Below are 16,098 nucleotides of genomic sequence, written 5' to 3' on the forward strand. Positions count from 1 at the left end.
TGGGTTTTAGGATTAAATACAGAAGTTCAAATTCAATAAATATATAGAACTAATAATAGTCAATATTAATTTATATAATTTTTCTATAGTTTTCATTCTTTTTTTAAGTTATACAAGATTTTCAATATCTATAGATCAGAGCAAAAATTCATAAATATGTCTTTGCAATTTTTTTATAAATTATCAATAGGATAATTCTTGAAACAATTTATTCATTATTGGAGGCTCTGGACAAAGAAGAAAAAATAACTTTTTGAATTAGTTTTGCGGTTATAAATCCATCAAGATTCGTTCCTCCACGAGTGAGCGATACTCACAACAAGGAATCAAAATTAAAACAGAAGATAAAAATATTATAAACATTTTTTCAACAATACTTGTATATACTGGTTTAGATGTGGTTAATTGGTACATCCAGTCTTTGCTTAGATGACCGTTTGTGTATTGTATCGTACACGAATTTAAATGGAAAGTGACTAAATTCAAAGGAAATTTTAAGCATTTATAATCGGACGCGACCCTTAAACTTCTGGTGTTCATTTAAAAAAAATGAATTTACAAATCAAAGGCAGAACTTATAAAAAATTGAATAATACATAAAGTATTCGATTTGTTGTTGCTGCTTACCATCAGACAGCTCAAAATTTGTTTCGATTGCACAAAAAGTGCTTTCAAGCAAACAAACTTAGTGAAATGTAAAATGGAAGTCGAAAGTAAAAATGCATTAAGCATCATTATGGAGAAAACTAATGATGATGGAACCAAAATTTACTTGGTCAAATGGGATTCTGAAGAACCAACAGAAAAATATTCATGGGAACCTGAATCAACTTTTGAAGGACATGAATATTTAATTTCAAATTTTTGGCTCAATAATACAGGAGAAACACGAGAGGCTGGAACACAGACTCCTGATTCTATTTGGGTTTCACAAGAATTTCCACAATTCAAAACAACAGATGTTTTCTTCAATTATTCGCCCAATACCTCAACAGTGAATGTAGCAAACTTAGACAAAACAGACGTGTTACCAATTAAAATCATTGATTTTAACAAAGAAGAATCTAAATTTCTTACTTTGCTTTCAGATAAAGAAGAACCTGTCTGGTGTTCATCGAGACTTCTGCTTTCTTTTTCACCGAAACTTGTTGCTGAATATTTTCTCAGAAAAGAACAAAATCAAGTTGTTTAAGCAAAGAATTCTTATTTGTAAATTTTTAAATTTTCTAACATAATTTTCTTTTTATTTACTGATAAATTACTTGAAACATCACTTATGTATGCATCTCGAAATGGTCATAAAGAAATAGTTGAATTATTAAATTCTCAAATCTAAAAATTCTAGAAATGATTTGCTCACAATTTCCTTTTATAAAAAGTTTTCACATATAAAAATTCCTTTCCTATCATAATTTGAATTAAATGCAGATAAAAAATTATCTAAATGTGTTATTTTTTTTTTTTTTGCAAAACTGTATTTCCTTTTATAGTTCGCCGATGGACTAATTCTGAAGTTTATCAAAAACACAATTTTGGATTTTTATGAAGCATTGTGAGCTATAAACAGAGATATAACTTGGTGATTTGCCGTTGGAACCTGGAAAGAAGCAATCTCCAACATGTGGTCTGCTCATCCAGTGAAAGAAAGTAATTACTTAATACATTATAAAATTGACGGTGATGATATTGTACAAAGACAAATTTTTCAGATCAGTCCCAAACTGCACCAAAATTAGGAGCATAAGTATTTTTGATTATAACAAATTTCATCATTGGTACTGTGAGCTCGAACATACGCCAGCAATGTAAGTTTTGGCTTCACAATAGGGTAGGTTTGCATAAGAAATACTTGAAGTGTATGATGTAGTGATCCTGAAAATATTGCACCAAATCTTTCAGCAAAACTCCCAGTGATTGAAGAGCACTCAAGAGAAAAAGGTTATGAAAACCTGCTATAAGTAAATCCACCGTAGAGAGATGAACAATTTTTGAAAATACAATTATGGATTGTTATGTTTGAATCAGAAGCTTTAATTGCTCCTCCACATTCACTTGAAACGCATTTATTAAACACGCAGCTATCAAAGCACACAGACGTTATCATAAACCTGTTGGTTTCTTTTCAAACCTATTATCGATTTACATTTCAATTGAAAGCAGTGCTACTAATAAACTGTGTGTGAAAGGAGTTGGTTGATAAAGATTTTGGAATTAAAGCTTATTGATTTATATTTTTAGAACGTTTTTTGGGTTTTGCTTTGTCTAAACTAAATGAAATATATGTTTCGGTTGTTTTATTATTTAGTACAGAGGATAAATCAATTGAAATGTGTCTGATCTCAGAAAAAACAAATAAATACATCCAAGGAATTGCTACGTGAAAAATAATTTTCTTGAATAATTAACATCGTATTTGAAGTGGTGTGACAATTTGTGTGAGCACTTAAAATATAAAATTTCTCTAACCATATCCTCACGAAAGCATATAACACTATAAAATATGGTTATCTCCGGTTTTATTTCCAGTTCTTTGATTGACTTTTTTTGATACAAATGAAACAAACGAAATAAGATTCTAATATATTATCCAATTATATGAAGTAATTTCTATATTATTAAGATACGAGCTATTAAAAACAACATCTTTATATAAAAAAATTAATAAATAATATTCAATCTTTAATTAGAAGTGATTTATTTCTTAACCAACTTTAAGAGTTTTCTAATATAAACCTAATTAGAATTTCATCAATCAGAATAACTTATGCATAAACATTTTTCAAATTCTTAAATTCTCAAATTTCGCATTCAAAACACCACTGACTGAGGAATAATAAAAAATTAATTCACACTCTATAAAATTACTCTAAATTCCAAACCCAAAACATTATCACAGGAAAAATTAAATCAAAAAATGCATCGCCCGGGAATCGGACCCGGACCCCCAGCTTGGCAAGCTGAAATTCTACCATTAGACCAGCGATGCTGACGGATTCTTTCTATTATTATATTACATCATTATATTTGAAGGTTTTATGATATTTTCTCAATATTTTCATAAAAGAATTTGATAATAAAATTAATGACGTTGAATTGAGTGGTAAAAAGTAACAATGGAGATAAGTATGTTCTCGAGGGTGAGTAAAAGAAAGTGCAAGATTAAAATTTATTGGTGACAAAAGTTCATCTGTTTCTAATACTGTTTGATGCTCAATGATAGACAGATTATTTATTGCTTCATCTATGGTATCCCGAATTTGTTGACAGTCCCATCCCAAAATAAGACGATTTGCCGATCATTTTCATACTGAAACTTGGTGACGATAGCTTTCAAATATTGCAACAGACCCAGTGAAATATATTTCGGTTGGAAAGTCAATTGATCACAGTAAACTGCCAAATTTGGAGAAAAAAAAATCAACTAAAAAATCTGACTTTCTCATGATTTCATATCTAGTAACACTCTCAACTCTCTCAATAGCAAGTAATGATCTAAGGTGTGTTTCTGATTTGTATTTTTTGCAAAATAAAAATGATAAATCAAAGCAAATTTTTAAATCATTTTTTAATTTTACCCAAGAATATAACAAAATTAATATTTTAAGCAAACATATACAGTATTTTACTATTAATTCTTTGATAAAGCAAATACTTTTATTTAAAAATAAATTGTTTCAAACTAATTTTTCTTTATTTATAAAATTATTTGATTATTTTAAAATTATAATTTCACGAATTAAAAAATTCAAACTTTTTATGATTTCTTTCATAAAAGAATTAAAACATCATAAAAGTTATGAAATAAATATTCAATATTTTTGTTGTTATTATTTTATATTTTTATTGATTATTATTTCTCTTTTTCATTATGTAAGAATTTTTATTAATAGAAATAAAATTCAAACAAACATCACAAAAAACGTAATTCCATTTTTAATATCTTGTTATTTTGTGGAAATATTTTGAGAATCATATGATAAAAATATTAAAACACTTACAATAACTAAAGAAGATAATATTACTGATTTAAAAGACTATCAAATTTTTGTTGAGAAAGTTATTATTATTGAAGGAGTTACAACAATACCAAATGAAGGATTCAGTCAATGGGAAACACTTCGTACGATTGAACTTAGTAATACAATTGAAAATATTGGTGCAAAAGCATTTTGTAACTGTTCAAATTTGAAAAATATCACAATTCCAACATCAGTTACAACACTTGGGAATGAAGCATTTAGCGAATGTATTAATTTAGAAATTGTTGAAATTTGTGGAAATATTGCAGAGATTGGAGATTATACATTTTATGAATGTAAAAATATGCAAAGTATAATACTTCCGAATTCAATTACATCAGTTGGTGAATATGCATTTTCTTCATGTTCAAGTTTAAATACTATTAATCTTGGAGATAATATTGAAACAATTAAGGGCAGAGCATTTCTAAGTTGTAGAAATTTAAAAACAGTTCATATTGGAAATAAATTAACAGAAATTGACCGTCTTGTATTTAATCAATGCTCAAATTTACAAAATTTCACTATTCCAAAATCAGTTACAACACTTAGAAATTCTGCATTTCAATTATGTCTTAATTTAGAAATCGTTGAAATTTATGGAAATATTACAGAGATTGATGATAATACATTTCATAGTTGCAGTAAAATGCAAAGTATAATACTTCCGAATGCAATTACATCAATTGGTGAATATGCATTTTATTCATGTTCAAGTTTAAATACTATTAATCTTGGAGATAATATTGAAACAATTAAGGGCAGAGCATTTCTAAGTTGTAGAAATTTAAAAACAGTTCATATTGGAAATACATTAGATACGATTGGAGAATCTGCATTTCAAAATTGTAGTAATCTCACATGCATATATTATTATGGAGAAAGATCACCAAATATTTTAGAAAACGCATTTGATGATATTCAAGCACATACAGTTATGGTCACATCATCATACAGTGATAATTCGTTTGGTGATCTTAAAGTTAACACAACGATAATTGAAGAGTGTAACCCATTCCCGACATTAAAATTCACACAATCAAATACATATTCCAATATATTTACACAAAGTAATTCATTTACTGGCTCAAATACATATACTCAAAGTAACACACTCACCCAATCAAATACATTTTCACAATCAAATATATATTCTAATACATTTACACATAGTTATACATTCACTAAATTAAATACATATTCACAAAGTATTTCATTCACTACTTCAAATACATTTATGATTATTGATTCAAATTGGACTTTATCATTAGTTTTCACATTAGCACTTTCGCAAACATTGAGCATTATTGATATAACAATCATTAATACATTTACTATTTCATATTTCTCATCAAGTATTTATTCCACGCCAACGAAATTTATCAGTTATATATTTACAATTTATCAAATATTGACATTTATCAGTTATTATTCAGATTTTATGATTTATTCAGAAACACAACAAGAAATAACTTCAGGGAATACATCCAAAACGATTATTATTTCAGTGACATGCTCAGCCATACTCATCTTTCTTCTTATTATTGGAATTATTCTCTTTATATTTAGGCATAAAACAAACAAAATAACAAATAACGAAAATAAAATTGAAGAAAATACTGAAGTGAATCCGAATGAAGTTGATGAAACATTCAAAAAAAATATAATCGAAGAAACAGATCAATGGTTATGAAATCAAAGAAACATAATAAAATACAAATGATACTTATTAAATTATGGATATACAAATCACTTTTAAGGTTAAAAAAATCAAAATAGAAATTGCAAATTTTATTCTGCTTGTCTAAAAGAGCCCTGTTCAAGGGCATTTCGGGCGAACCAATTTGTAAACGAAATTTTATTTAAAATTTTTTATTTTTTGCAAATATATCGATAAAAATAAATCATGGATGTAATGATATAAAATCGAAATTTCAGAACGAAGGCATTTTTTTATGCCATCCATAGCATAAAATTATTGATGAAAAGTAATACACGATTTGGATATTGAAACAACAATTTCAATGATTATTAATAAGTTATTTAAATGAGAACATCACAACAAAATTTATTTGAACAATGAAAACTCAAAAACAAACAAACAAAAAAATTATTATTTTATTAAAAATTTATTGATGTTTTTCAAGAAATCTTTTTGCAAACTTCCGTAATAACTTTGAAGTTGATGTTGTGTACTGTTTTAAGTTCTCTTTGAACTTATCCAATGGCACTTCATCACTTCCATACTTCGCAAGCACATAATCAGCCCAAGTAAATATTTCTTCAGCACGTTTTTTCGCACTAATTTTTTCACTATATTCCACATTTGTCATCACCGTTACAATGTTTCCAATTGTTTCTGGTGAAAATTCATATCTTGCTAATAACCCATCAATCAATTCTCGTATTTTACGATTAACACTGGGCGTCTTGTTTGTACTAGCATATTCAAGTAAAGTATCAACTATATAATTTGCTGTTTCATTATCTCGTTGGTAAAAAAGTAGTATAAATTCTGTTTTGGCGTTGGCCGTTAATTGGAGCTTAACGGCTTTCTGAACGATAGCTTGGCACTTTTCAAATGGGAGGTCGTTGATCAACTTCTTAAGAAGATACATGACTGGTCCTTTGGCAGCTTCTTGTTGGGCGTAATCAAAAAAGATCTGAATAACTTCATCAACATCATCATCGTCAACTTCTAAAATGATGTTTTCGGGTCTCTGCGCAAATGTAGTCGGAAGTTTCTTGAGATTCTTGATGAAAAGTGGAATGGCATACTTAGAAACGGATTTGATCGCCAAAGATTTGACAATCAGAATTGGATCATGATCAAATTTTTGTATGGAGTCTGGTGGAGCTGCTGGAAGAGCGGTAAGGGCAATACACCTTCCCACAGCTTTGCAGACTTCGCAGTTTGATTGAATTAATTTCAAACAATCATCAAAAATTAAATCAAAATCAGTAATTTCGTCTATTTCATGTTCCTCCATGCCAACGATTTTGTGTACTTCTTGAGTAGCTTTGATTATTGAGTTTGAATGTTTAAGAATATCATCCTTATTTTTTGTGATTAGACTATGAATTGGAGTAGATGGTGATATTAGAGAAAACCAATGAGAACCATCACTAAGAACTAAATCAGCAACATGTACAAGAAATGGAATAATCGAACGACGATCACTATCGTTCTCTAATTTTGACAAAGTTTGTTTGAATATGCTTGCGAGTATTGATGTGTCATCAACGTTTTGACGCTTAGCTTGCGCCCAAAGGAGCTCCATGTTCGTTGCAAAATCTTGATCTTCAAGAGTTGAAGCAAGTTCTTTAGTTTCTTCGTCATTAAGTTGGGCAGCAAGTTTTTCAGCAGAATGCGAACGAATACTTCGGAGTAATGCACTAATAATGGAAACAGTACGATGCTTATGAGATTCGATATGTCTTTTAGCTGTTTGGACCATTGAATTTTGAAGTAATTGAACATACTTTCCTGTAATTGATGAATAATAAGATGAATATTTTTCAAGGATTTGAATAAAATTATGTACTTCAAGATAATCAAAGGCAGCTACGCTTGCAGCTAGTGGTAAAATTCCCGCTTTTCCTTCGTCATCTTTGAATAATTCCAACGATTGAGTAACAAGCTGAAATGAATTTATTTCGGCAAGAGCGTACCAAATTGGATGTATAGTTGGCAAAACAGATAGTGAATCTTGCAGTATAGATGAGAATGCGTTTAATATTGTATGTGATGTTGGATTTTTAGCCCAGTTTTTTAAGGGAAGATCTGGGAACTTTTGACAAATTCTGATCCAAAGTAAAAAAGAATCAGCATGAGCTGGAGTCATTGTGTCACCAAGTTCATTTACAATTTCAGGATAAATTTCTTTTATGAAATCATCTTTGGTTTTAAAGGTAACATCAATAACTGACCAAATTGTTTGATATCCAATAGTACGATAACATTCTCGTTCATTTGAAATGCCGAATAATTGCCTAAGGATTGTTAAAATAATTTCTGGAGAACGAGAAAAAACACCTGACCTCACAAGGGCATTCCAAACAAAGAATAAAGCAATTGTACTACGTCGATTTTCGGTTGTTGATGAATCTTTGAGAAGAATTTCTGTTGAAAAATTATATAAAAATTGTGGGTCTAAATTATTCTTTTGCTTTTTTACCAATTGAAATAGGGCAAATGAAAGATTTCCTCGTTGAGAAACAGATTTCGATCTTAATGCTAAAAATAAACTCTTCAAAACTACTTCAATCTTTTCCTGATGTTCATTCACTGTTTGAACAAACTGTTGAACTATTGGTATTGGATCTGTTGAAGAAGAGATTTTCGAAATCAGCTCCATCTAACTGTGGTCAAGCAAAAGCCGATCAAAATTAGCGGTTATTTAGTTAATATGGATATTTTAACGGTCATTATTGTCACTTTTTAGCTTGATGATATTTTAAATGAAAATAAATTTTTATTAACAATCATTCATTAGTAAGGTAAAGGCAAAGGGGCCCTTTGTTTCCATTTCTTTGTTGCTTTAAGATAAGGATGACACCTAAGTGTTGTTAAATTGATTTCAAATCTTCCATGATTTGTTTCTAGTTCTATTACATTATGGTTCTTGTTAATCTGTCTAACTTTGTTATCTTCTGATATTATGATGAGAGAATTATAAGTTTCTTTAACAATTCTCCCTTTTAATCCAATTAATCCTGGATCTGGTGAAACTGTTACAGTAATTGTTGCCCCGTGGAAATCCATTCCTGCAACATTTTGTTCATTTGTTCCAACACGGTCTGAATATTCTTTCCAAAGATCTGAAATTTGGTTAAACTTTTCGTAAGTCAAATTAGCTTTTTTAATTTTTTCATTCTTTTTACGAAAACTTCGAGTAGACATTGAAAGCCATTTATATTTTCGGCTTTTTCTTGCATTTTTATGTTTTTCTTTAATATTAATTAAATTTGGATTATTTGTACGATTATTAAGAACTATAACATGTTCTTGTAATGGAACAATATCAGAAATTCCTGTAACATTTTTTTTCATTGATTTCGAAAGGACATAATCGATTCCTTTTTCGCTCATTTTTTAAAAATGAACAGACATAGTCAAAGTCATCAATTGGTCAATGCTCGATTTGGACATAATAAAAAAAGATTTCTTGACATTTAAAATCATTAATGAATAAGTTTTGCAGTACCCATAAGTAAAAAAGATTAAATTTATTCGAAAGTTAATGTTTATTTAAGATAAAAAATTAAAGAATCTTATCAACAATAGAAATATTCAAATGCGGTGTATTTTCAATGTCTTCTTTCGCTTCCTTATTCTTTTTGTATAATCCAAAAACATAAACGAATCCGAAAACTATAGCTATTACAAAAGGTATTCCAATTCCCAACGATAATCCAAGTATTAAATCCAACTTTGAAAATGATGTTATTCCTGCACATTTCTTTTTCAGGGCTGAACTAATTTGAAGACTAATTCCTCTCCAATAACCTTTTACACAAGAAGTTCCATTACAGTCTTTTTCATAATTCTTATAAGAGTCTTCATCTGGCAAACAAATTGATAATTGATTTGAAATTTGTGTAAATACATCACTACCAAATGTATCTGGTGGTTGTTCTGGGAATTGAATCAAGCTTAGGTTTGTACACCCATTAAATATTTTTGTTGAATTCTGAGTTACAGTTCCTAGTAAAGGCAAATGTATTTCTTCAAGATTAGTGCACCCCGAAAAGTGCCCATCACCTTCCAAAAAAGTGACACCTTCTAACGACAACTTTTTCAATGATGTACATCCATCAAAACAGTAAGACGTTAACGTTGTTAACCTATTGAAATTAACGGCTTCCAATTTGGTGCACCCTGTAAAAGCTCTATCAGAAATTCTTACTAAAGCATTTAATGTAATTGAAACCAAAGAAGTACAATATGAAAATGTGTTTTGTCCATAAATTCTAAGTAAAGTTGGTAATTCAATATGTTCAATTGAAGAACAATAAGAAAAATCAAATCCTATGTTTGAAGAACTTAATTCTTCTACTTTAGACAAATCGAAATGTTTCAAATTTGTACAATTATAAAACAAATAACCATTTGTTGAATTTAATCTCTTCAGTGAAACATATTCTAACGAAGGGTTATTATAAAACAAATAAGTTGGCGCCTTCACTAAAGCGTCAAGTGAAACATTAATTATCGAATCACAATCTTCGATAATTGGACCAGCATCAACGACAGTTACCGAATGTAAATCGATTGATTTCAGTGAACTACAATTTGAGAAACATGTATTTATAATCCTTGAAACTTTTGGTAATGAAATATTTATAACATTTATACATCCACAAACAAAATGGTTACCAAGTTGTTGAAGCTCAGGTAAATGAATTTCTTTTATCGAATTACATTGATAAAACATTTCGGACATATATTTGTTAAGTTTTGGTAATGATACATTAATTAAATTATCGCAATTCACAAATGAATATGAACCGATTTCTATCAGATTTGGTAATTCAATTGATTGAACCTTATTACAATTATACATGAAATAATTACCAATATATTTAACATTAGGGAAATCAATAGTTTCGACAACTTCTGATGCATAAGTAAAACAATTTGATCCGATGTTTTCCAAACTTTCAAATTCGAAATGATTTATGTTGACGTAATTTAAAAAGTAATCATTTGCTTTAAGTAATTTAGGCATATCAATTGTTTGGATACTTGTTGAGCCTTGAAATATATCATCTCCAACTTCAATTAAATTTGGCATTATAACTGAATCTAAAAATATCATTTTAGCAAACGCATAACTTCCACATCGTTCTAAATTAGGAAAATTTAATGTCTCAATATATGTATCGCCAAAGGCATATTCGGAACAATTTTTAAGTTGTGGTAATTCGATATATGTTAAAAAAGCACAATCATAAAATACATAACTTCCAATCGATTCACAGCGATCAAAAGAAACAATACTTAATAATGAACACCCATAAAATGCATAATCGCCAATACTTTCAACATTTGGAAATATTGACTCACTTATCATAACATTTTCAAAAGCACATTTCCCAATAGTTCGAGCTTTAGGGATTTGAATTTGTTCGAAATATGATAAGTTCGAAAATAAGTAATCTGGAATATTTGTTAAGTTTGGTAACATTACACTCTTAAGTGACATACACCCTTCAATAAAAGCACCTGTGGCATATGTTAAAAGAGGCATTTCAATTTTTTCGAGATTTCTTAAAAACCGAAACGCACCTTCTGAAATTGTTGTGACTTTTGAAAAGTTTACTTGTCGTAATGATATGCAGTATTCAAATCCATATTCGCCAATAGTTGTTGCATTCGGTAAATCAACATTTTGTAATGTGGCACAATATGAAAACATTTGTTTGGGTACATGTGAAATTCTTGGTAAACTTATTGAGAGAAGTTTACCACAATACATAAAAGAACATTCGCCACTTTCAATTAACTCAGGAAGATAAATTTCTTCGAGTTGTAGACAATCCATAAATGCTAAATTTGCAATGGTTTTGACATTTGGGAAAGATAATGATTTGAGCTGCTTACACATTTGAAATGAATTATCGCCAATGGTTTCTAATGTAGGAGCTTCTAACTTGATTAGGTTTGTGCATTGTGAAAAGGTAAATAATGGAAAGCTTATGACATTAGAAAAATATATCTCTTTTAGTTTTGGACATTGAGAAAATTGTATCATCCCCGTGTCTTCAAAGGGATTATTTATGTGCATAATTTCGACATTTTTGAGAGAATAGAAGATAATACAGAATAAATCGTAGAAATTTACAGTTACATTCTGCTCAATTTTGAATATAACTATCTGTTCCCAAATGACTTGTTTAGAATAATCGTTTTCATATATAAGTTCTCCGTTAATTATAGCCACGTCTGAAAAATCTGTTAAGTTACTATTATTTATATAATTATCATAAGCTTCACTAAGATAAGTATCAGCAGTTGCTTTTGTTTTTTGGTTCACAAGGATTTCTATTTGGGAAAATGCAAAAAAAGGAAAGAGATAGAGCATTTGGTGGAGTTAAAAAATTCAAAACAAAACCTTTTTGTCGTTCATTTGTCATTCAAATCCATCGTTTTTTTCTGAAATATTTAACAGATAAACGGTTGAAATTTTACAACGAAACTTCTTTCACAATAGAATGAATAATTTAATCATTTTTAAAATAAATATTCGCATTATTTTTATGTTCACATGTCTTTTCAACCACTATTATAATAATGTTAAATCTTATAATATGGATTAATTCCGATAATCCCAACAATAAAACGATAGGATCAGTCGATTGAAAAAGGCCGCGTTTGCGCGACCAAAAAATAAGATATTTTTAGATTTCAAGCCATCATTCAACAAAAAATGTCACTAAAAGCAAAGAATAAAAACTATTTATATAAAGCATATTGTTAATTAAAAGTTTTGATAAATACCAAAATCTAATTTTGACAAAAAAACAAAATAATAAGAAAAGATGACTCCAATTTTGTTTTTCTCTTGTGTGCCTAAGCCGAATCTTGAATAAAGATTCAGGAAAAATTCTTTTAGTGAACAAAAAATAAACGTTTATTTTTTCTCTAAAATCTTTATGGTAAAAACCCCAGAAGAAGGCGGTCAAAATAAAATACCAACATGTAAAGTAAGAGGAAATAAACCAGAAGAGTTACACTTATCAACGCGAAGTAAAAAATCACCAAAAAGAACCGAACGAGCAATCGATCCTCCTCAGGCACCTCCACAAGGAGAATTATTAGCGACAGAATATATTCATAATTTACAGCAACAACTTTATTTTCTAAATGCAGAACTTCGATTTCTTAAAGATAGATCAGGAATCAATCAAGATGGCAATGCACTTTCTGTAGATGCCTCAATAAGTAGACTTCGTAGAGCGTGTGCAGTTCATGAAGAAAAAACCAATCAAGAAGTCAAAAACTATGAGTTAGCCATTTCAGATTTAACAGATAAAATCAATTCAATTAATGAAAACAAAGCTTTTAAGAAACTAGATACAGCCGATTCCCATGAAACTGAAGTTACCACAAATCTTGAAAATGCATTTCTTGATATTGGAGGTGATATTCAATCGACATATCTTCAATCCAAGTTTAATCGCCTATCCCAAACCTTTTATGATGTTCAAAGCGAGTCTTTTTTAAATAGCATTTCACAACAAAATGACATCAAACAAGAAGAAAAAGTGCAAAATCAACGAATCCAAACGAACATTACTGAACTTAAATCCACGATGAAGAAGTTACTTTGTAACTGTATGAAATCAATAAAGAACAATCGAATCCAAGAAGAACATATTAATACTATAGCATCAATAGCGCGCGAAGATGAATTTCCAACACCGAACATTCCGAAGTCACTTTTAGATGCGAAGAATGCGAAAGTTAAACTTGAACTTCAATCAACTTTAGAGACACGGAAAGAAATTGAGTCGCAAGTTGATTTACTTCTTGAGAAAAACGTGAAACTTAAATCGGAACTTAATATTATAAATTCGCAAATCGAAAGAGCGAAATATTATAAAGAAGAAACAGAAAAGAAAATCAGTAACAAATATAAAGAGATGAAAGGAACATATAATGAAACAATGAATGAAATAAATGCATTAAAACGAAATCGAAAAGAAATGAAAAATGAAATCGAACAATTAAAAAAAGAATTTAATGAAACATTAAAAATTATCGATAAAGAAAAAAGTGATTTCGAAATGAATCAACAAATCATAGAATTCATTAAAAAGGAAAAGGAAAAAGTCGATAAGAAAAATGATAAAATTAAAAATGATATTAATGATAAAGAAGAAGAAATCGAAAAACTTAAAAATGAATTACATTCAATTACATTAAAAATCGCTGAAGCAGGAGAAAAACAAAAAGAAATTTCGGTGCTAGTGGAGTTAAATAATAAAGATCCAAAGTATAAATTGAAAAAATTAACACCCGAATTAAAGCAATTACTTGAGTCATTAACTGCAGTGAAGGAAGATATAATGGATTAAATTGTACGTTTTTAAATAAACTTTTTGTGTGTAATAAATATTTTTTATAAACTGAAAAAACTGTAAACAGATAACAAAAACTCATCGAAATTTCAATATATCTTCAGTCCAAAAAATATTATTTAATTTATATTTGAGAAAAAAAAATCTTGTTAACATTCCCCCAAGGAATTAAGTGAAAAACAGGAATATTGCAAAAATTACAAATTTAAATCAAAAAAATAGGGTTGGGAATCGATAAAAATCGATGAAACGGTTTGCTTTTATCGATAAAAATTGATAAGTAACCGTATTATCGTTCGATATTCGATTAATCGGCTTTCGATTAATCGATTAAATTCGATATACGGTTTTTTCGATTTAACATCAATAAAAACCGTTTATTTATCGTTATCAAGTGATTTTATCGATAAATAAACGGTTTAGGCCGATTAAAAACCATTCAAAAATTTCGTGATATAAAGAATATAAATATATATCCTATTCCTACATGATATTCCTGTATCATTCCTATTGACTTAGTCTTATAACATGAAAACTAGGGGGGTCTTTATCCAATAACGTCTTCTCATTCAATCCAGGAATTTTCGATAAAATCGATAAATAACGTCACTTTTCAAAATCGATTTTTTTGATAAAAAAAGTGGCTTTTATCGAGTTTATCGATTTTATCGAGATTCAAACCGTTATTAATCGATTTTTATCGATAAAAAAAGTGACTCGTATCGAAAATTAATCGATTAATCAGCTTTTTTTGGTGTTTTCATATTCATTAATAAAAAAAATTGTAAGCAAGATTATTTATTACTTACTCTAAATTTGATCACTTCGGAAAGCGTCCTCATAATTATTTTTGTTCCTTTTTATTGTTAAGTAATTTCACTATTTCTGTATAGGTATTTTCACCAGAATGCGCTTTTTGATTCGCAATATTAATTGGTGTTTTAAAAATTCAAAAAAAGTTCCTTTTATTATTAAGAAACATAAAACCATTTAGCGAAACTTTAATAAAATTAAAGTGATAGTTTTAACATTAGTATCAATTTCTTTTTGTTCAAGAAGTAATTTAACAATTTCTATATTACCTTTTTCTGTAGCAAATAGTAAAGCTGCCCAAAATAATATGTATGAATTCCAATAAATTATATTAAATGTAAAACTATTAAAACATACATTAAATAAAACAAACAAATATCTTTAGCATTAATATCAATTCCTTCTATTTCAAGAAGTAATTTAACTGTTTCTGTATGACCATTTTTAGATGCTAACATAAGTGCTGTTTCAAATAATTTTTATAATTTCCAAATATTGTTTTGAAATAAAAAGTTGTTAATACAAATTATAAACAGAATAAATAGATATCTTTTGCATTAATATCAATTCCTTTTTGTTCAAGAAGTAATTTAACTATTTCTATATAATTTTTTTCAGATGCATAGATAAGAGCTGTTTTAAATGATTTATATAATTTCCAAATAATATTTTGTTATCCAAAATTATTATAATTAACTTTAATAATAATAAATTAATATCTTTATCATTAATATTTATTCCTTTTTGTTCAAGAAGCAATTTAACTAATTCAGGATAACCATTTGTAGAAGCTTGTATAAGTAATGATGAAAATAATTAGAAAAAATTCCAAATATTTTATGAAAATATTAAAATTATTCAAAAAATATAATGCAAAATAAATAAACATCATAAATATCAATTCGAATTCCTTTTATTCCAAGTAACAATTTCACAATTTTGTATTGCCCTTTCTTTATTGCTTCCATAATTGTTGTACAAAATAATTCGAATAATTTCCATAAATTATTATAAAATTTCAAACAACAAAAATGAACATTAAAAGAAACAACTTAATATTTCGATCATTAATATTAATATCTTTTTGCTCAAGAAGTAATTTAACTAACTTTGTTTTACCATTTTGAGCTGCTATCATTAATGAAGTTTCAAATAATTTTTATAATTTCCAAATATTATT

The 16,098-nt window shown here is 28.2% G+C and overlaps 3 protein-coding genes across 3 annotated transcripts; 2 read left to right on the forward strand and 1 right to left on the reverse strand.

Annotated features, from left to right (window-relative positions):
• Positions 1 to 700: 700 nt before the first annotated feature.
• On the forward strand, positions 701 to 1,192 carry GO595_005079 (uncharacterized protein; the record flags this gene model as incomplete). Its single annotated transcript, XM_067918282.1, has 1 exon — positions 701 to 1,192. One exon carries the CDS (start codon positions 701 to 703, stop codon positions 1,190 to 1,192), a length of 492 nt encoding a protein of 163 aa, XP_067774629.1.
• A 4,956-nt stretch (positions 1,193 to 6,148) lies between these two features.
• GO595_005080 (uncharacterized protein) lies at positions 6,149 to 7,864 on the reverse strand (the record flags this gene model as incomplete). Its single annotated transcript, XM_067918283.1, has 1 exon — positions 6,149 to 7,864. The coding sequence occupies one exon, from the start codon at positions 7,862 to 7,864 to the stop codon at positions 6,149 to 6,151; it is 1,716 nt and encodes a 571-aa protein (XP_067774630.1).
• A 4,813-nt stretch (positions 7,865 to 12,677) lies between these two features.
• Positions 12,678 to 14,102, forward strand: GO595_005081 (uncharacterized protein; the record flags this gene model as incomplete). The annotated part of the gene is made up of 1 exon (XM_067918284.1): positions 12,678 to 14,102. The coding sequence occupies one exon, from the start codon at positions 12,678 to 12,680 to the stop codon at positions 14,100 to 14,102; it is 1,425 nt and encodes a 474-aa protein (XP_067774631.1).
• Between the last annotated feature and the right edge of the window lie 1,996 nt (positions 14,103 to 16,098).

The sequence above is a fragment of the Histomonas meleagridis genome, assembly GCF_020186115.1.
Source record: "Histomonas meleagridis strain 2922-C6/04-10x chromosome Unknown contig_32, whole genome shotgun sequence".
In the NCBI taxonomy this organism is placed as follows: domain Eukaryota; phylum Parabasalia; order Tritrichomonadida; family Dientamoebidae; genus Histomonas; species Histomonas meleagridis.